Below are 21659 nucleotides of genomic sequence, written 5' to 3'. Positions count from 1 at the left end.
GATTTGAGGAATCCCAGAACTACGTTGAGATCCCACAGTGCCACTGGAGGCACAAAAAAGGGGTTTGTATATGCAATACTCCCTTGACAAACTTCTGGACTTCAGGAACTGAAACCAATTCTTTCTGGAAGAAAATTTACAGGGCCGAATTTGAACCTTAATGGACCCCAATTTGAGGCCCATAGACACTCCTGTTTGCAGGAAATGCAGGAAACGACCGAGTTGAAATTTCTTTGTGGGGCCTTCCTGGCCTCACACCACGCAACATATTTTCGCCACACGTGGTGATAATGTTGTGCGGTCACCTCCTTTCTGGCTTTGACCAGGGTAGGAATGACCTCTTCCGGAATGCCTTTTTTCCCTTAGGATCCGGCTTTCCATCGCCATGCCGACAAACGCAGCTGCGGTAAGTCTTGGAACAGACATGGTACTTGCTGAAGCAAGTCCCTTCTTAGCGGCAGAGGCCATAAGACCTCTGTAAGCATCTCTTGAAGTTCCGGGTACCAAGTCTTTCTTGGCCAATCCGGAGCCATGAGTATAGTTCTTACTCCTCTACGTCTTATAATTCTCAGCACCTTAGGTATGAGAAGCAGAGGAGGGAACACATACACCGACTGGTACACCCACGGTGTTACCAGAACGTCCACATCTATTGCCTGAGGGTCTCTTGACCTGGCGCAATACCTGTCCCGTTTTTTGTTCAGACGGGACGCCATCATGTCCACCTTTGGTATTTCCCAACGGTTTACAATCATGTGGAAAAAACTTCTCAATGAAGTTTCCACTCTCCCGGGTGGAGGTCGTGCTGAGGAAGTCTGCTTCCCAGTTTCCATTCCCGGGATGAAAAACTGCTGACAGTGTTATCACATGATTTTCCGCCCAGCGAAAAGTCCTTGCAGTTTCTGCCATTGCCCTCCTGCTTCTTGTGTCGCCCTGTCTGTTTACGTGGGCGACTGCCGTGATGTTTTTCCCACTGGATCAATACCGGCTGACCTTGAAGCAGAGGTCTTGCTAAGCTTAGAGCATTATAAATTTACCCTTAGCTCCAGTATATTTCTGTGGAGAAAAGTCTCCATACTTGATCACACTCCCTGGAAATTTTTTCCTTGTGTGACTGCTCCCCAGCCTCTCAGGCTGGGCTCCGTGGTTACCAGCATCCAATCCTGAATGCCGAATCTGCTGCCCTCTAGAAGATGAGCACTCTATAACCACCACAGGAGAGACACCCTTGTCCTTGGATATTGGGTTATCCGCTGATGCATCTGAAGATGCGATCCGGACCATTTGTCCAGCAGATCCCACTGAAAAGTTCTTACGTGAAATCTGCCGAATGGAATTGCTTCGTAGGAAGCCACCATTTTTACCAGGACCCTTGTGCAATGATGCACTGTTTTTAGGAGGTTCCTGACTTGCTCGGATAACTCCCTGGCTTTCTCTTCCGGGAGAAACACCTTTTTCTGGACTGTGTCCAGAATCATCCCTAGGCACAGCAGACGTGTCGTCGGGATCAGCTGCGATTTTGGAATATTTAGAATCCACCCGTGCTGATTGTAGCAGTATCCGAGATAGTGCTACTCCGACCTCCAACTGTTCCCTGGACTATGCCCCTATCAGGAGATCGTCCAAGTAAGGGATAATTAAGACGCCTTTTCTTCGAAGAAGAATCATCAATTCGGCCATTACCTTGGTAAAGACCCCAGGGTGCCGTGGACAATCCAAACGGCAGCGTCTGAAACTGATAGTGACAGTTCTGCACCACGAACCTGAGGTACCCTTAGTGAGAAGGGCAAATTTGGGACATAGAGGTAAGCATCCCTGATGTCCCGGGACACTATAGTCCCCTTATTCCTGGTTCGTTATCACTGCTCTGAGTGACTTCATCTTAATTTGAACCTTTGTAAGTGTTCAAAAAAAAAATTTTTAGAATAAGTCTCACCTAGCCTTCTGGCTTCAGTACCACAATATAGTGTGGAATAATACCCCTTTTCTGTAGTAGGAGGGGTAATTTAATTATCACCTGCTGGGAATACAGCTTGTGAATTTTTTCCCATACTACCTCCTTGTCGGAGGGAGACTTGGTAAAGCAGACTTCAGGAGCCTGCGAAGGGGAAACGTCTCGACATTCCCATCTGTACCCCCGGGATACTACTTGTAGGATCCAGGGGTCCTGTACGGTCTCAGCGCCATGCTGAGAACTTGTCAGACGCGGTGGAACGCTTCTGTTCCTGGGAATGGGCTGCCTGCTGCAGTCTTCTTCCCTTTCCTCTATCCCTGGGCAGATATGTTCTTATAGGGACGAGAGGACTGAGGCTGAAAAGACGGTGTCTTTTTCTGCAGAGATGTGACTTAGGGTAAAAAACGGTGGATTTTCCAGCAGTTGCCGTGACCACCAGGTCCGATGGACCGACCCCAAACAAGTCCTCTTCCTGTATACGGCCATACTGTGCCGTTTGGAATCTGCATCACCTGACCACTGTCGTGTCCATAACATCTTCTGGCAGTTATGGACATCGCGTTTATTCATGATGCCAGAGTGCAAATATCCCTCTGTGCATCTCGCATATATAGAAATGCTCTATAGTCAATAAAATACTGTCCCTGTCAAGGGTATCAATATTTTTAGTCAGGGAATCCGACCAAGCCACCCTAGCTCTGCACATCCAGGCTGAGGCGATCGCTGGCCGCAGTATAACACCAGTATGTGTGTATATACTTTTTATTATATTTTCCAGCCTTGTCAGCTGGTCCTTGAGGACGGCCCTATCTATAGACGGTACCGCCACTTGTTTTGATAAGCGTGTGAGCGCCTTATCCACCTTAAAGGGTGTTTCCCAACGCGCCCTAACTTCTGGCGGGAAAGGGTATACCGCCCATAATTTTCTATCGGGGGGAACCCACGCATCATCACACACTTTATTTAATTTATCTGATTCAGGAAAAACTATGGTAGTTTTTTCACATCCCACATAATACCCTCTTTTGTGGTACTTGTAGTATCAGAAATACGTAACACCTCCTTCATTGCCTTTAACGTGTGGCCCTAATAAGGAATACGTTTGTTTATTCACCGTCGACACTGGATTCAGTGTCCCTGTCTGTGTCTGTGTCGACCGACTAAAGTAAACGGGCGTTTTAAAACCCTTGACGGTGTTTTTGAGACGTCTGGACCGTACTAATTGTTTGTCGGCCGTCTCATGTCGTCAACCGACCTTGCAGCGTGTTGACATTATCACGTAATTTCCTAAATAAGCCATCCATTCCGGTGTCGACTCCCTAGAGAGTGACATCACCATTACAGGCAATTGCTCCGCCTCCTCACCAACATCGTCCTCCTACCTGTCGACACACACGTACCGACACACAGCACACACACAGGGAATGCTCTGATAGAGGACAGGACCCACTAGCCCTTTGGAGAGACAGAGGGAGAGTTTGCCAGCACACACCAAAAACGCTATAATTATATAGGGACAACCTTATATAAGTGTTTTCCCTTATAGCATCTTAATATATATATAAGCATATCGCCAAATTAGTGCCCCCCCTCTCTGTTTTAACCCTGTTTCTGTAGTGCAGTGCAGGGGAGAGCCTGGGAGCCTTCCCTCCAGCCTTTCTGTGAGGGAAAATGGCGCTGTGTGCTGAGGAGATAGGCCCCGCCCCTTTTTCGGCGGCCTCGTCTCCCGCTCTTAACGGATTCTGGCAGGGGTTAAATATCTCCATATAGCCTCCGGAGGCTATATGTGAGGTATTTTTAGCCAAAATAGGTATTCATTTGCCTCCCAGGGCGCCCCCCTCCCAGCGCCCTGCACCCTCAGTGACTGCCGTGTGAAGTGTGCTGAGAGGAAAATGGCGCACAGCTGCAGTGCTGTGCGCTACCTTTAGAAGACTGAGGAGTCTTCTGCCGCCGATTCTGGACCTCTTCTTACTTCAGCATCTGCAAGGGGGCCGGCGGCAAGGCTCCGGTGACCATCCAGGCTGTACCTGTGATCGTCCCTCTGGAGCTGATGTCCAGTAGCCAAGAAGCCAATCCATCCTGCACGCAGGTGAGTTCACTTCTTCTCCCCTAAGTCCCTCGTTGCAGTGATCCTGTTGCCAGCAGGACTCACTGTAAAATAAAAAACCTAAGCTAAACTTTCCTAAGCAGCTCTTTAGGAGAGCCACCTAGATTGCACCCTTCTCGGCCGGGCACAAAAATCTAACTGGCTTGGAGGAGGGTCATAGGGGGAGGAGCCAGTGCACACCACCTGATCCTAAAGCTTTACTTTTTGTGCCCTGTCTCCTGCGGAGCCGCTATTCCCCATGGTCCTTTCAGGAACCCCAGCATCCACTAGGACGATAGAGAAAACAAGATAACACATTGGGCTAAAAAATGGTGTAGGCCTCAGAACAGCCCTACTGTGGCAAAAAAAAATCATATATGGAAACCAAAATGAAAGAGCTGCCAGCTCTGATACATGTCTTGCAGAAGAAATGGCCAATAAGGAAGTCATCTTCCATGTGAGATACTTAAACTCCACAGAGTACAGAGGGTCAATAGGAGGTTTGTTGTAATGCTGCGAACAACAAAAGGTACCTGTGGCACATAAAAAAACATGTAGCACCCCTTGGAGAAAAGTCTGGAACTCTGGAATAGAGGACAACGTCTTCTGAAAGAGAATAGACAGAGCCGAAACATGAATCATTAGTAAAGCCAATTTTGACCTGCAAAAAGGTGTGCTAAATGAAATGCTGAAGTATGAATCTGCTTCTCTTCACACTAAGCAACATATCTTCCAAATCCTATGATAGTTTCTGGAAGACACTAGTTTTCTGGCCTGATCATTGTCTGGATGCCTTTGTCAGAAAACCCCTTAGCCTGGAGGATTATGGCTTCAACACCTATGCCGTGTCGAAGTCGGAAAAAGAAGACAATACAAACTACACACAGATTGGCGCTTCTCGGTGGTGGCGTAAGGACGCAATTGACGTATATGGATGCACCATGCTTCTTTACCGTACATCATGCATAGAGTCACACAGCATGCGTGTTGCAGCGTGGTGGGTGTATATACGGTAAAAGGCACAATCACTGAGAAACGCCATAAAGATGCACACAGACACATATTCATATAACACGTAAATTACACATAGACAAAACATGTCCAGCACCAGACTTGTATTATATTGTATTTATATAAGAGTGTAAAACCATATACATATGTATTATGGGGCCGGAACAAGTTAATGCTTAGTGTCAAAATGGTCAGGAGAATGTGTGGATTAATTTGATAGCTATGGGTAAATTATAGCACATTGCAACGATTAGTTATGAACAAATGTATGAAATATAAAGTCACATTCTACGAGAACAAAGGACTTCCTGAGAAAGCATGTGGTCAGAATCCCAGTGGTTAATCCCTGTACCTGCATCTTCAAACTGGACATTGCTTACATATGAACTGACCAATAAAACACAATGAATGAGAAACCTCCCTCTCCTGGGCCAATGGAAGGAGAACGAAACCAACAACCTGTTAAGTCCCACTGTCTGATATATGCAGTTTTCTAAGGCATAGTTAGGTAGTTGCTGAGGGGAAGAGATGCGGAGTCGATCTAGAAAGGACTGTCCTGTGGGATGGGGTGATGTATACTGGCTGTGACTGATTCTTATGTAACTGTAACACTGTAACCCTATCTTATAATTATATATATATTATACTGAATGATATACTGTACATATGTTATTTTGTATGCATAACTTTTAATATCAAATACATATATATATATCTCTGGGCGTTGGACCTCGCTATACCATGTCTGTGAGTACTTGTTTTCTCTTAAGGGACATAGTGCTGCGACGTTCAGTGCACCTTTAGCGTATATGGTAATAAGATGCGCCTTGCGTCCGCAGTATATATTAATGCTGGTATGAAAATGTTTATTTAAAATAATGGAAATTCACAGCCATTAAAGCCAACTGAACTTAGTCTGCATGTAGGTTAGGACTTTGGCTGAGCAGGTCTATGCATTAAGGAAGTCGCCATGGGGGTTCTGCTGTCAATAGCAAGACATTGCTATACCAAGCCCTCCAAGGCCAATCTGGAACCACCAGGATGACGAGAGATATACCAGCAGGTCTGCCTGACGATCCCTGGTCCAAGCCCCGTACTGCTGCACTTTGTGATTTAGATGAGTAGTCATGAAGACCACTTCTAGCAGCCCCCCAGCGCTGCACAAGCACATCGGGATGCAGAGCCAATTCCCCTGCATGAACGGCATGTCTGCGGAGGTAATCTGAATCTCAGTTCTCTACTCTTGGGATGAATACTGCTGATATCACTTGAATTAACCTCTCTACCTAATGGAAAATCCAGGGAATCTCCACCATTGCAAATGCACTGCAGGTATCTTTTTGGCAGATTGCATATGCCACGGCCATGGCAATGTCGGATTGTATCCATAGGGCTCTGCCCTGAAGAAAGCTCTGAGCTGCGAGCATAACTTAGTGAATAGCCAGATCTCAAGGACATTTATGGAAAGTCCTGCCTCGGTTCTGGACCAAAGACCCTGAAACTGAAGACCCAATGTGACTGCTCCCCAACCAAAGAGAGTGGCATCTGTGGTTACTGTAGTCCATTCCTCTACTGACAGGAGCCACCCCTGACTAAGATGACTGTTGGCCAGCCATCAAAGTAGGGGACAGTCTGTAGTCTCCACACAGGAATCTGACCTGGACCACCAAGGCCAGCAACTGAGCCTGGAAGGTTTTGAGAACATTCGTAAAATCCCTTGGAACAGGATACCATCCTGCAAGTGCATACACTGAAGCACATACATCTGTCTGCAAGCCAGTATTGTCAATAATTGTTTGCACATGGCCGAGACCTGCAAAGGAACCATATTAGATTTGGAATAATTGATTATCCATCTGTAAGCCTTCAATGTCTCCATTGTCAAAAGAAGATAGCACTGAAGAAATGAAACAGACTTTGCCTTAATCAGTAGGTCATCCAAGTATGGAATGACCGTCACCCATTTTGACCGCAGAAGGACTGCCATTAACTTGATAAAGACTTGGGACACTGTGGTCTACCCCAAGTGGAAGAGCTCTGAAATGAAAGTGGTTCTACCCTATCGAAAACCTTAGCTGGCTGTGATGACCTTCCCTTCTGGGGACATGAATGTAATCGTCTTTGACATCAACAGAACCCAGAGACTGGTCCCTCATTATTGCTGCATTCACCAAAAAAAGGATTCCATGCAGCATGGTAATACACTAATTTATTGATTCAGAATAGGCCAAAAAGACAAATCTGGCTTCTGAACCGGACACATATTTGAATAAAAAAATCCCAGATGTTTTTGTTCCTTTTATAACTGGAACAATAGTACCTGACTGCAGTAACTTTTGAATGCCCCCCTGCAGAGTCAGATGTCTAACCCTGTCCTTCGGAAGGGGAGTTGCAAAGAAATGACTGAGAGGAGGACCTGCAATGTATAAAATATAGTCTCTTTCCACAATAACTCATACCCACTCATCTGGTCCCAGAAAATTGAGCAGACAGACCTCCACCACATACCGATGGCAGACTCTGTCACCATGGCTGTCAGCAGTCTTAGGCCCTGGGTGTTTACCACGCCCTGACTGCCTACCCTCTCGAAGAATTCCAAGGGATTTAACAGAATATGTTCTGGAATGGGCTCCTCTGGATCTCCATTACAAAAACTGCAGCACTTAAGCCTAAAAATAAAGATAAAATACATAAAGCTTATAAAGTTGACTGATTCCTATTAGCTCAAGTGGGGCGTATGGGATGTTAGCTCCAGAGGAGACGGGTTAGCATACAAACAAGTGTAGTTTATTGTAACGACTCCTCTGATCTCCCTCTGAACCCCATGGTGAGCAGTGTACCTCAGACTAAATATAAGAGAAATTAATGTTCACTACTTACCACACATCACATACAGAAATTATCTACACATTCAACACATTATAGAAATATACAATGTTTTAGAGAATAAGGGGCATGATTCTTCATTGCAGGTTGCAAATGGAATGCAAATGTATTGAGAATGGAATGCATCAATGCAACTGCACTTTTTACCCATTTTCTAATGCAACTGCACTGCCCTACTCTTCTATACGCAAGATTAGGTACCTACACCTACTCCATGCTAGGTGCAGGAGATGCCACTGAATTTGGCATGCACAATGAATCAGAATAGCAAGTAACTCTGGCTACACATCCATAAATGGTTCTCGTGCGTACATTCACATTGTTGTAGCCCAGTTGCCACTCAACTGGGCTGCAACAATCCTTTTTTTTTCTTTTTCAAAGGAGCGTGGCCATACCTTTCACAATTAGGCCATGCCCCTGAAAGGTACCTGGCCCAGCTCTCTATGGCCCTGGAACCATTCAGGGATTTGTATGTATGTCTAGACATGTGTATATCATATATAACCATTTAAAGTTATATAAAAAAGCTAAACGAAATTGAGAAAATGTTAGGACAAATTTGGGCATACAGTACATTTTGTTGCAAGATGAAAAATCAGGGCATCCATGTGACCTGACCTTCTGTTTCTAGGCCAGTAAATCCAACCTTTGCTGCATTTACTTCTTAAAATAAAGCAGATATAGGAATGTATTCCAGTGTATACCATTAGTTTGCTTTTATCAGAAGTTTCTATTATTGTAATATACATACTGGAATTTAAAATTTTTATTTGGGACTTTCCTGGGAAAATTGAAAAAAATGAGAGTCCTAAATTCGAATAACGGAAAACGTTCATAGTACTTATCCTTTTTATCTTATTGTGATTCTGTTCTAAAATAAAAGGATATACAACAAAATAAGAAAATGCACCCGGCTAATCTAACAAATAAATAAAGTCTCCTTGGTTTAAGCAGAACAGGACAAAAAATGCAAAAATGGCTTATTACAATAAGGTAATATTGGCATATAAAATTCACATTGTTACCTGAGCTGTTGACTGGTCAACATGGTTGTATTTGTCCAACAGTCGAAGATAGTGGACTTTAAGTGGTGGTGCTCCTATCATCTCTAGAACTTTGGACTGAGACTCCAGTTTTTCAAGAGCAGCCAAGTAATATTCTTTACTGGCGAAAGACTCTAGAATATAGTAATTCACAATTAAGAGATGTTTAATTTTGACAATATTACTGCTCATGCACTAATCTGGGATAGGTCAAAAAAAGACCACAATAGCAGCTACAATGCCACACCAGTCTTGTATATACAGTGCATCCGGAAAGTATTCACAGCGCTTCTCTGTTTCCACATTTTGTTATGTTACAGCCTTTTTCCAAAATGGAATAAATTATTTTTTCCCCTCAGAATTCTACACACAATACTCCGTAACGACAACGTGAAAAAAGTTTTTTTGAGATTTTTGCTAATTTATTAAAAATAAAAAACTAAGAAATCACATGTACATAAGTATTCACAGCCTTTGGTCAATACTTTGTGAGATGCACCTTTGGCAGCAATTACAGTCTCAAGTCGTTTTGAATATGATGCCACAAGCTTGGCACACCTATCTTTGGGCAGTTTCGCCCATTCCTCTATTTAGCACCTCTCAAGCTCCATCAGGTTGGATGGGAAGCGTCGGTGCACAGCCATTTTCAGATCTCTCCAGAGATGTTCAATCGGATTCAAGTCTGGGCTCTAGCTCGGCCACTCAAGGACATTCACAGCGTTGTCCTGAAGCCACTTATTTGATATCTTGTGTGCTTAGGGCCGTTGTCCTGCTGAAAGATGAACCATCGCCCCAGTCTGAGGTCAAGAGTTCTCTGGAGCAGGTTTTCATCCAGGATGTCTCTGTACATTGCTGCATTCATCTTGCCCTCTATCCTGACTAGTCTACCAGTTCCTGCCGCTGAAAAACATCCCCACAGCATGATACTGCCACCACCATGCTTCACTGTAGGGATGGTATTAGCCTGGTGATGAGCGGTGCCTGCTTTCCTCCAAACATGACACCTGGCATTTGTCTCATCAGACCAGATAATTTTGTTTCTCATGGTCTGAGAGTCCTTCAGGTGCATTTTGACAAACTCCAGGCAGGCTGCCATGTGCTTTTTACTAAGGAGTGGCTTCCATGTGGCCACTCTACCATACAGGCCTGATTGGTGGATTGCTGCAGAGAAGGTTGTCCTTCTAGAAGGTTCTCCTCTATTCACAGAGGAATGCTGCAGCTCTGGGGTTCTTGGTCACCTCCCTGACTAGGGCCCTATTCCCCAATCACTCAGTTTAGATGGCTGGCCAGCTCTAGGAAGAGTCCTGGTGGTTCCGAACTTTTTCCATTTACAGATGATGGAGGCCATTGTGCTCATTGGGACCTTCAGAGCAGCAGATATTATTCTGTACCCTTCCCCAGATTTGTGGCTCCATTACAATTCTGTCTCGGAGGTCTACAGACAATTCCTTTGGCTTCATGCTTGGTTTGTGCTCAGAAATGTACTGTCAAGTGTGGGACTTTATATAGACAGGTGTGTGCCTTTCCAAATTATGTCCAATCAACTGAATTTACCAGAGGTGGACTCAAATTAAGCTGTAGGAACATTTCAAGGATGATCAATGGAAACAGGATGCACCTGAGCTCAATTTTGAGCTTCATGGCAAAGGATGTGAATACTTATGTACATGTCATTTCTTAGTTTTTTATTTTTAATAAATTTGCAAAAATCTAAAAAAAACTTTTTCACGTTGTCATTATGGGGTATTGTGTGTAGAATTTTGAGGGAAAAAAATTAATTTATTCCATTGTGGAATAAGGCTGTAACATAACAAAATGTGGAAAAAGTGAATCGATGTGAATACTTTCCGGATGCACTGTATGGTGCAGGCTTTAAGTAATGGATCAACAGTAAATTCATCATCAGAATCAAAAATGACGTGGCTTGTATTCAATGGTGGAAGTAAGATGCTACATCCCGATATGCTGGGCTTTTAAAAATGAATTGCTGATACACTATACCAACTTGTTGGCCAGAGTGCCCCAAACCCTAGAACATTTTCCACTTTTTACACAAGAGGCTAGTGTTGCCGCAGCAGAGTGCAGTATCACCACCACTACAATAAACAACATGACATCAAAGAATGCTTTTATTGTGGGCCAGCCTCATAATGCACCAACTTGAGAGGAAGTGTGTACAAAGGACAGGCCCAGTACTGTACAGATATATCTCTGAAATCGGCCTCTGACAGGATGATGTCTAGAGTTAAATACAGAAGGATGCAATTAGAATAATAACCACTCTGATAGGCATATGTCTGTGTTAGGGCCTGTGTCTTAGAACTGCGACATGGGTATCTGACAACATAATATCTGGAAAAGAAATCACTGATTTAAAAGTGTCATTGCCAGTGGCGGATCCAGGAGAGGGGCACTCGGGCCCGTGTCCCCCCCCACCCCCCACCCCCCCTGTCATTTGTGGCAGTTTTTTTTTTTTAAATCGGCCACAGCTCTCTGCAGCAATCTCCCCTTAATAGAGCCAGCGCTCCCCACTGACAGCCGTTGTACTCACACTGTCAGCCGCCAGCGCTGCGCTGCACCTCCTCCTGCCTCGTAACCAATGGCAACCCGGCGCCCACGTCACGCTGTGCGCTGCCGCTCTCTCCCCCTGAACCGTGCGCTGCCGCTCTCACCTCCTGTACCCAGCCCGCCTCCTGCACTCACAGTGCGCTCTCTCCTGCTGTACCTGCGGTATATGAGCACCGTTAGGAGTCCTGTCCTATGATGCCAGCCAGTGGGGTAAAGCCTTAAGGTATTTTCTAAGTATATGTGATAGGGGGGAGGGGGAGGGGAGCGTGCAAGGTTGTCAGGGAATCCTTCATTGTTTCTTTCCTGAAACAAAGTTATGTCCCAGTATCTCACCCTCAGCCCCCCCCCCCCGTCCCTGTATCTCCCCCTCAGCACCCTCCCCCTCCCTGTATCTCCCCCTCAGCACCCTCCCTGTGTCTCCCCCTCAGCACCCTCCCCCTCCCTGTCTCTTCCCCTCAGCACCCTTCCCCTCCCTGTCTCTCACCTCTCAGCACCCTCCCCCTCCTTGTCTCTCCCCCTCAGCACCCTCTCTCTCCACCTCAGCACCCTCCCCCTCCTTGTCTCTCCCCCTCAGCACCCTCCCCCTCCCTGTCGCTCCCCCTCCCTGTCTCTCCCCCTCAGCACCCTTCCCCTCCTTGTCTCTCCCCCTCAGCACCCTCCCCCTCCCTGTCTCTCCCTCTCAGCACCCTCCCCCTCCCTGTTTCTCCCCCTCAGCACCCTCCCCCTCCCTGACTCTCACCTCTCAGCACCCTCCCCCTCCTTGTCTCTCCCCCTCAGCACCCTCCCCCTCCTTGTCTCTCCCCCTCAGCACCTTCCCCCTCCCTGTCTTTCCCCCTCAGTACCCTCACCCTCCCTGTCTCTCCCCCTCACCTATATATATATACACACATGTGTGTATGTATGTGTGTGTATATATATATATATATATATATATAAAGCCAGATACTCAGGAACGGCACTCCCAGACATGAAGATAAATCACATGTACAAGTGGTAAGTTTTCAAGTAGCGTTTCAGTGACCGTTTATTGTGTAGCGGCACTTTCCTCAGACAACAAACATACAAAAACTGATAGCATTTAAATACGTGTACACCTCCAAAAGACCAATCACCGGGGTCGGTAATCCCCTCCCATCCGGTTGCACGTCAGTAATGACCTCACCTCAGTCCACTCCCTGTCACCCACTGCCTGTCACCCACTGCCAGTCACTCTCCATCAACCACTAGCTGTCACCAACTGATAGTCACTCTCCCTGTCACCTACTGCAAGTCACTCTCTCCCTGTCCTGTGAGGCCACGCCCCTTGTAGTGGGGGGACACCCCTTTTCTGCGAGCGAATGCGCTGAAGGCGCACGCAAATGTACTTGCCCCTTCCATGGTGCCCCCCCTATAATTTTCTTCTGGATCCGCCCCTGGTCATTGCTTTGATGGGGTCTGAGATAGAAGGCAAAACTAGAAGAGTTGGGTTTCGAGTAAATGAGAGATTTGTGGTGTTTGTTCAAAAATATACTTGGAAAGGGAAGGGAGAAACTGGAGTTAGTGGGGCTGTAAACTAGCTTGGCCTGCCTAACTCTCTAGATTAGAAGATGAAACAATATATGGCAGCAATCTCACAGTGACCACTCTCTTTTATACTGCACAGATGGGAAGCAGACATAGCAGATCTCTTGCTGTGAAGGAGTGGTCAGCTGTGAGACAAAATATTGCACGTTTATTTGTGTCCGGATGAAAGACAGCGCTTATAAATTCTTTACGAGGTGGTATATTACTCTCATACACATTGCAGCAGCTTTTTTTAAACTCTAATGACAACAGTTGTCAAGGCTATGGAGAAAGAGACCTGGGCTTGATTCAGGGGTAGACACTAATGCATGCACGGCTGCCTCTTTTTGCAAAGTCGCAGCGGCAATAATAGGTAAATGCTAGTTTCAGCCTCCCCCTTGTGTAGCGTACACCAGACTGTGCAAGCCCTGAGACGCCCACTCTCAGTGCCTGTGGACACTGCAACTAAAACCAATGGTTCAGAACATTCCGCCATCTGTGCACTATTGACACTTGCACCAAACTATGGCAGGTGTAGTGTCTCCTTAAATTACCCTAAGCATGGCTCTGTGGCTGCAGATCTACGTCTGGGAATGCAGCTGCAATCACTGACACGCCCATGACCCTCCTATACCATGCCCATAAGACTGCCTTTTCTTGCATTCACTTCAGGACACTTCCCAATCACTATCCAGGAATGCCTGTGGCTTGCACCACCAGTTCTAATGCCAGCGACTCTGCACGCAACAGCGGTGGACTTCATTGTGGAAAGTAGTCCATAACCTAAATTAAACTATGACTGTAGCGTAACTACCTATGTGCCCCTCATACATCTTGCTTAATCCCCAAAACACCTATCCTATGCATATGCAGGAGCCAAATGGCAGCCATGTGGAATAGTCTCTTTCCATTATCAAAAGCACATAGCAAACATATCACCTAGAGAACATGACAAGTGTACTTCACAAACTATTAACTTTGCAGCTTATTGAAGACTTAGGTACAAATGTTATGCCCCCCACACCACCTCACACTAATGACTCTCCATTCCCAAATACCACATTAGAGATTTGACTACAACTCTTCTCCACCAACAAAAGGGATGGTATCAGGATCCCGAAGGTCAGAATCCCAGCCCACACCTTCCGCAGCCTAACCCTAACCGCCCCCTCCTGCAGCCTATACCTAACCGCCCCCTCCCGCAGCCTAACCCTAACCCACCCCTTCCTCAGCCTAACCCTAACCATCCCTCCTGCAGACTAACCCTAACCATCCCCTCCTGCAGACTAACCCTAACCTCCCGCTCCCCGCAGCCTAACCCTAAACCACCCCTCCCACAGCTAAACTCTAACCACCCCCTCCTGCAGCCTAAATATAGCAGTCCGCTCCCACAGACTAACCCTAACTGGCCCCTCCATGCAGCCTAATCCTAACCCCAGTATTTAACGTCAGGATTCTACTCTCCATATTCTGACCACAATCCCAAAAATATTCCCGATAAACATATCCACACATTGGTAAATTGTCCCACCTCACATCTTCTTCCAGCAGTCTTTCAGTTGTCAAATACTAAACTCCTTTAATGCAATCTCATTCGAATAATGTTTATTGCTGCTATCATGACAGCCTTGCTCTAATGGACACCCTATTTTAGTATTTTTCTTTAAATTACATTATAGATGCCCAGAGGCGGATCGGCCATAGGGCTTACAGGGAAGATTCCCGGTGGGCCGACGCACCCGCGGGACCTGTTTTGTTTGAGGACATGTGGTCCTATTTATAGACATAATGAATAAGATGCAAAATAATTTGCATATATGAAAATTTCTTTGCCACTTAGCCTGTGATTGCAGATGATCTAGTGTATGCTCTGTCTGCCTGCTTGGCTGACATATACTGTAAGATTGAGGGAATAGTGATTGGGATACGGTTGGTGTAATAAGCAAGAAAATATATCTTTCTAAAGAATTATATAGTTTCCTAAATTCTGAAGGTGTATCATATAATGTGCTCATAATATTTAATTTTATTTCCTTTTAACTTCCCCCTTGATGCTGGACATGCCCACTATCTTGAAAGTCTTGGGGGGAGGGTGCTGCCACCATGGCCCATGGCTAGACCTTACACCTCTGGTGCTGCCCATGTGGGGCCACTATTACAAATTTTTCCAGGGCCGCTTTTTGTTCCCAATCCGCCCCTGTAGATGCCCCACCCCTTCCATTTTTCCTGTATCCCCTAATATTTATTATGATATTATTTACCAAAACTTGGAGAGACCTAAAGTGGAGAGAGATAAAGTACAACAAATCAGCTCGTTCCTGTCATTTTCCAAACACAGCCTGTAAAGCGATAGCTTGAAGCTGATTGGATGGTAGTTTTACGTATTGTTTGGTAGTTTATTTCTCTCCACATTAACTCTCTCCAAGCTTTGATAAATTTGTGAATATAATCAAGCGTATACTTCGCTCACTTTGGGAAGTGGGGAAATGGGACTACCCTTTTCCTGGTATACCTCCTTGTCAGTATACTCCTAGTTACTAGGGAACCCCTCATGGAGCGGGTTCCAGGTGATTCTTTAGGAACACCTTTTTGCATAAATCTCCTAATCCCAGAGGATGTGAGTACTACGTCTTTAGTGCAAAGTCAGTCCAGTATAGTAGTTTTGCAAATGCTGCTGCCTACTTACTGGTAAGTAGCTGTGTGGTCCCAAAGTCTGGTGTAGGGGCAGCCGGGCTATTTTATTTTAATCAAGTAGTTTTTATTGAAATTTTCCAAAATACATTGTTAATACATTAACAGTAACAATAAAATGCCATCAATAAACAAATATATGTATAGACAAATCCGCATGTGTGTCTTGCTCCGTTCGCCACAACTTTACTAGAAGGTAATAGTGTGACATGGATAGTAAATGAGGCAAAAGTTGTAAAAAAATACTTTTGACCCTGTCTGACTTTTAACTTTCTGACTTTTGACCCTGTCTGACTTTTGATTGTCGACCATATAGTGTCTAACTAATGACTGTCTATTTTTTAGCTGTCTGCTATAGACAGGAACCCATACGATAGACCCTCTGAAGAACATAAAAAAATACTTGCTGTTAACAAATGCACGGAGTAGTGTATTTGATGGATCCTAAAATTTGGAGCTATTGCTCATTATTTACAGGTCCTAGATCTGTTTCCCATTTTACCCTAAGGCTGTTCGGGCAGCCGGGCTTTTAGCAGGTATCCACGTAGGGGACTATGTTATTGTACAATTTATTTCCATCCACAAAAAACTCTGCTAACCCACAACACAAGCTTAATTGGTAAACCAGAGGTGGATACCCCATCCATTATAAAATAAACTATATGTGGTACCTAAACTTCACTATCATGTGTAGGAGATATAATTCTGCTTCCTCACAATGTTGGAAGGGCTATGGGGAAAGGCTCAATCCATAATATATGGTGCTGCTGCCCTTAAAATATCTCCTGCTGGGTCAACAACACTAAAGCCAAACAAACTTGTGCTTGAAGCTAAAGCTTACTGAGGCTGGCAACAGGACCCAGACACCGGGATCCAGAAAGTCTGGGTCCAAAGTCTGGGTCCGAAGCCTGGACCAGTCATGCCTTCAAAATGGGGGTTACACGCCCATGTTTTGAAGAACGGTGCCCGGTGCCACACTCACTACCCAAACACTGCAGCATGTCCATTATGACAGGGGGCTGTGAGCGACATTGCAAGACCCATTCTGTACATGCGCAGAATGGGTCTTGCGTCATATACAGACCAAGGTGCGGCACTTCTGGCTTCAATAAAACTCCACAATTTGATGAATTCAAATAACCTTTCAGTTGTTCAAACTGTCATCAATATGATGACAGTTTGAACAACTGAAATGTTAATTGAGGCCAGCAAATTGTGGAGTTTTATTGAAGCCAGAAATGATGTGCATGCGAGGGCACCGGCTGCAGCTGTTAGGCAATTGGAGTGCCGAACCTGTGGAATATGTGTGTGTGTGTGTATATATATATATATATATATATATATCTCAAAATGCTGGCACTCACTTCATCTCACGATGTAGGCCCGGGTGCCCTCCACAGCCACTTTCGTGGTACATATAGCAGTCAATGTGTCGGCGGCACTCCTAGGTCTTAATGTACTACGTTGAAAATTAGGCAACTGGCACCATGGTGCCAGTTGCCTAATTTTCAATGTAGTACATTAAGACCTAGGAGTACCACCAACACACTGGGGGATATTCAATTGTTTGAAAAGTCGGTCGAGTGTCTGTTTTTTCCTGTCTATTATAGGAAAAAACAGACACCCAACTGACTTTTCAAACAATTAACTACCGCCCATCGACTGCTATATAGATATAATAAGAATTTACTTACCGATAATTCTATTTCTCATAGTCCGTAGTGGATGCTGGGAACTCCGTAAGGACCATGGGGAATAGCGGCTCCGCAGGAGACTGGGCACAAAAAGTAAAAGCTTTAGACTAGCTGGTGTGCACTGGCCCCTCCCCCTATGACCCTCCTCCAAGCCTCAGTTAAGATACTGTGCCCGGACGAGCGTACATAATAAGGAAGGATCTTGAATCCCGGGTAAGACTCATACCAGCCACACCAATCACACCGTACAACTCGTGATCTGAACCCAGTTAACAGTATGATAACCGTAGGAGCCTCTGAAAAGATGGCTTCCAACAATAAACAACCCGATTTGTTTGTAACAATAACTATATACAAGTATTGCAGACAATCCGCACTTGGGATGGGCGCCCAGCATCCACTACGGACTATGAGAAATAGAATTATCGGTAAGTAAATTCTTATTTTCTCTGACGTCCTAGTGGATGCTGGGAACTCCGTAAGGACCATGGGGATTATACCAAAGCTCCCAAACGGGCGGGAGAGTGCGGATGACTCTGCAGCACCGAATGAGAGAACTCCAGGTCCTCCTCAGCCAGGGTATCAAATTTGTAGAATTTAGCAAACGTGTTTGCCCCTGACCAAGTAGCTGCTCGGCAAAGTTGTAAAGCCGAGACCCCTCGGGCAGCCGCCCAAGATGAGCCCACCTTCCTTGTGGAATGGGCTTTTACAGATTTTGGCTGTGGCAGGCCTGCCACAGAATGTGCAAGTTGAATTGTACTACAAATCCAACGAGCAATCGTCTGCTTAGAAGCAGGAGCACCCAGCTTGTTGGGTGCATACAGTATAAACAGCGAGTCAGATTTTCTGACTCCAGCCGTCCTGGAAACATATATTTTCAGGGCCCTGACTACGTCCAGCAACTTGGAGTCCTCCAAGTCCCTAGTAGCCACAGGTACCACAATAGGTTGATTCATGTGAAACGCTGAAACCACCTTAGGGAGAAATTGAGGACGAGTCCTCAATTCCGCCCTATCCGAATGAAATATCAGGTAAGGGCTTTTATAGGACCGCCATGCCGTCAAACGCAGCCGCGGTAAGTCTTGGAACAGACAAGGTCCCTGCTGGAGCAGGTCCTTCCTTAGAGGTAGAGGCCACGGGTTCTCCGTGAGCATCTCTTGCAGCTCCGGGTACCAAGTTCTTCTTGGCCAATCCGGAGCCACGAGTATCGTTCTTACTCCTCTCCCTCTTATGATTCTCAGTACTTTTGGTATGAGAGGAAGAGGAGGGAACACATATACCGACTGGAACACCCACGGAGTTACCAGAGCGTCCACCGCTATTGCCTGAGGGTCCCTTGACCTGGCGCAATATCTGTCCAGTTTCTTGTTGAGACGGGACGCCATCATGTCCACCTTTGGTTTTTCCCAACGGTTTACAATCACTTGGAAGACTTCTGGATGAAGTCCCCACTCCCCCGGGTGGAGGTCGTGTCTGCTGAGGAAGTCTGCTTCCCAGTTGTCCACTCCCGGAATGAACACTGCTGACAGTGCTATCACATGATTTTCCGCCCAGCGGAGAATCCTTGCAGCTTCTGCCATTGCCCTCCTGCTTCTTGTGCCGCCCTGTCTGTTTACGTGGGCGACAGCCGTGATGTTGTCCGACTGGATTAATACCGGTTGACCCTGAAGCAGAGGCCTTGCTTGACTTAGGGCATTGTAAATGGCCCTTAGCTCTAGGATATTTATGTGAAGAGACGTTTCCATGCTTGACCACAAGCCCTGGAAATTTCTTCCCTGTGTGACTGCTCCCCAGCCTCTCAGGCTGGCATCCGTGGTTACCAGCATCCAATCCTGAATGCCGAATCTGCGGCCCTCTAGAAGATGAGCCTTCTGTAACCACCACAGGAGAGATACCCTTGTCCTTGGAGATAGGGTTATCCGCTGATGCATCTGAAGATGCGATCCGGACCATTTGTCCAGCAGATCCCACTGAAAAGTTCTTGCATGGAATCTTCCGAATGGAATCGCTTCGTAAGAAGCCACCATTTTTCCCAGGACTCTCGTGCACTGATGCACTGACACTTGTCCTGGTTTTAGGAGGTTCCTGACTAGCTCGGATAACTCCCTGGCCTTCTCTTCCGGGAGAAACACCTTTTTCTGGACTGTGTCCAGAATCATCCCTAGGAACAGTAGACGTGTTGTTGGAATCAGCTGTGATTTTGGGATATTTAGAATCCACCCGTGCTGACGTAGCACTACCTGAGATAGTGCTACTCCGACCTCTAACTGTTCCCTGGACCTTGCCCTTATCAGGAGATCGTCCAAGTAAGGGATAATTAATACGCCTTTTCTTCGAAGAAGAATCATCATTTCGGCCATTACCTTGGTAAAGACCCGTGGTGCCGTGGACAATCCAAACGGCAGCGTCTGAAACTGATAATGACAGTTTTGTATCACAAACCTGAGGTACCCTTGGTGAGAAGGGTAGATTGGGACATGGAGATAAGCATCCTTGATGTCTAGAGATACCATATAGTCCCCTTCTTCCAGGTTCGCTATCACTGCTCTGAGTGACTCCATCTTGAATTTGAACCTTTTTATGTAAGTGTTCAAAGATTTTAGATTTAAAATTGGTCTCACCGAGCCGTCCGGCTTCGGTACCACAAACAGCGTGGAATAATACCCCTTTCCCTGTTGTAGGAGGGGTACCTTGATTATCACCTGCTGGGAATACAGCTTGTGAATAGCTTCCAATACTGCCTCCCTGTCGGAGGGAGACGTTGGTAGAGCAGACTTCAGGAACCGGCGAGGGGGAGACGTCTCGAATTCCAATTTGTACCCCTGTGATACTACCTGCAGGATCCAGGGGTCCACTTGCGAGTGAGCCCACTGCGCGCTGAAATTCTTGAGACGGCCCCCCACCGTGCCCGAGTCTGCTTGCAGAGCCCCAGCGTCATGCTGAGGACTTGGCAGAAGCGGGGGAGGGCTTCTGCTCCTGGGAAGAGGCTGCATGGTGCAGTCTTTTTCCCCTTCCTCTGCCCCGGGGCAGGAACGAGCGGCCTTTTTCCCTCTTGCCCTTATAGGGACGAAAGGACTGGGTTTGAAAAGACTGTGTCTTTTTCTGCTGAGAGGTGACCTGGGGTAAAAAGGTGGATTTTCCAGCCGTTGCCGTGGCCACCAGGTCCGATAGACCGACCCCAAATAACTCCTCCCCTTTATACGGCAATACTTCCATATGTCGTTTGGAATCCGCATCACCTGACCACTGTCGCGTCCATAACGTTCTTCTGGCAGAAATGGACATCGCACTTACTCTAGATGCCAGGGTGCAAATATCCCTCTGTGCATCTCGCATATATAGTAATGCATCCTTTAAATGCTCTATAGTTAATAATATACTGTCCCTATCCAGGGTATCAATATTTTCAGTCAGGGAATCCGACCAAGCCACTCCAGCGCTGCACATCCAGGCTGAGGCGATCGCTGGTCGCAGTATAACACCGGTATGTGTGTATATACCTTTTAAGATATTTTCCAGCCTTCTATCAGCTGGTTCCTTGAGAGCGGCCGTATCAGGAGACGGTAACGCCACTTGTTTTGATAAGCGTGTGAGCGCCTTATCTACCCTAGGGGGTGTTTCCCAACGTGCCCTAACCTCTGGCGGGAAAGGGTATAGTGCCAATAATTTATTAGAAATCAGCAGTTTTTTATCGGGGGAAACCCACGCTTTATCACACACCTCATTTAATTCATCTGACTCAGGAAAAACCACTGGTAGTTTTTTCACACCCCACATAATACCCTTTTTTGTGGTACTTGTAGTGTCAGAAATGTTCAATGCCTCCTTCATTGCCGTGATCATGTAACGTGTGGCCCTACTGGACATTACGTTTGTCTCGTCACCGTCGACACTGGATTCAGTATCCGTGTCAGGGTCTGTGTCGACCATCTGAGGTAACGGGCGTTTTAGCGCCCCTGACGGTGTCTGAGACGCCTGAACAGGCACTAATTGATTTGTCGGCTGTCTCATGTCGTCAACAGTTTTTTGCAAAGTGCTGACATTGTCACGTAATTCTTTAATTACTACCATCCAGTCAGGTGTCGACTCCCTAGGGGGTGACATCACTAACACAGGCAATTGCTCTGCTTCCACATCATTTTCCTCCTCATACATGTCGACACAATCGTACCGACACCCAGCAC

General features: G+C 46.1%; 1 protein-coding gene across 7 annotated transcripts in view; it reads right to left on the bottom strand.

Annotated features, from left to right (window-relative positions):
* Positions 1-21659, bottom strand: part of LOC134927671 (cytochrome c oxidase assembly factor 1 homolog) — a 386285-nt gene that overhangs the window by 7360 nt on the left and 357266 nt on the right. For 6 of the 7 annotated variants that reach the window (XM_063922458.1, XM_063922457.1, XM_063922459.1 and 3 more), the window contains 2 exons: positions 8963-9114; positions 4574-4646 (listed from right to left, as the gene is read on the bottom strand). In XM_063922458.1, the coding sequence (XP_063778528.1) occupies positions 4574-4646; positions 8963-9114 (225 nt within the window). The remainder of the gene's footprint in view (positions 1-4573; positions 4647-8962; positions 9115-21659) is intronic. The other variant, XM_063922464.1, reaches the window with a different exon arrangement.

This window comes from Pseudophryne corroboree, chromosome 5 (assembly GCF_028390025.1).
Source record: "Pseudophryne corroboree isolate aPseCor3 chromosome 5, aPseCor3.hap2, whole genome shotgun sequence".
Classification (NCBI taxonomy): domain Eukaryota; kingdom Metazoa; phylum Chordata; class Amphibia; order Anura; family Myobatrachidae; genus Pseudophryne; species Pseudophryne corroboree.
The sequence above is the reverse complement of the archived record's forward strand: the minus strand, read 5'-3'. Positions and strand labels throughout refer to the sequence as shown.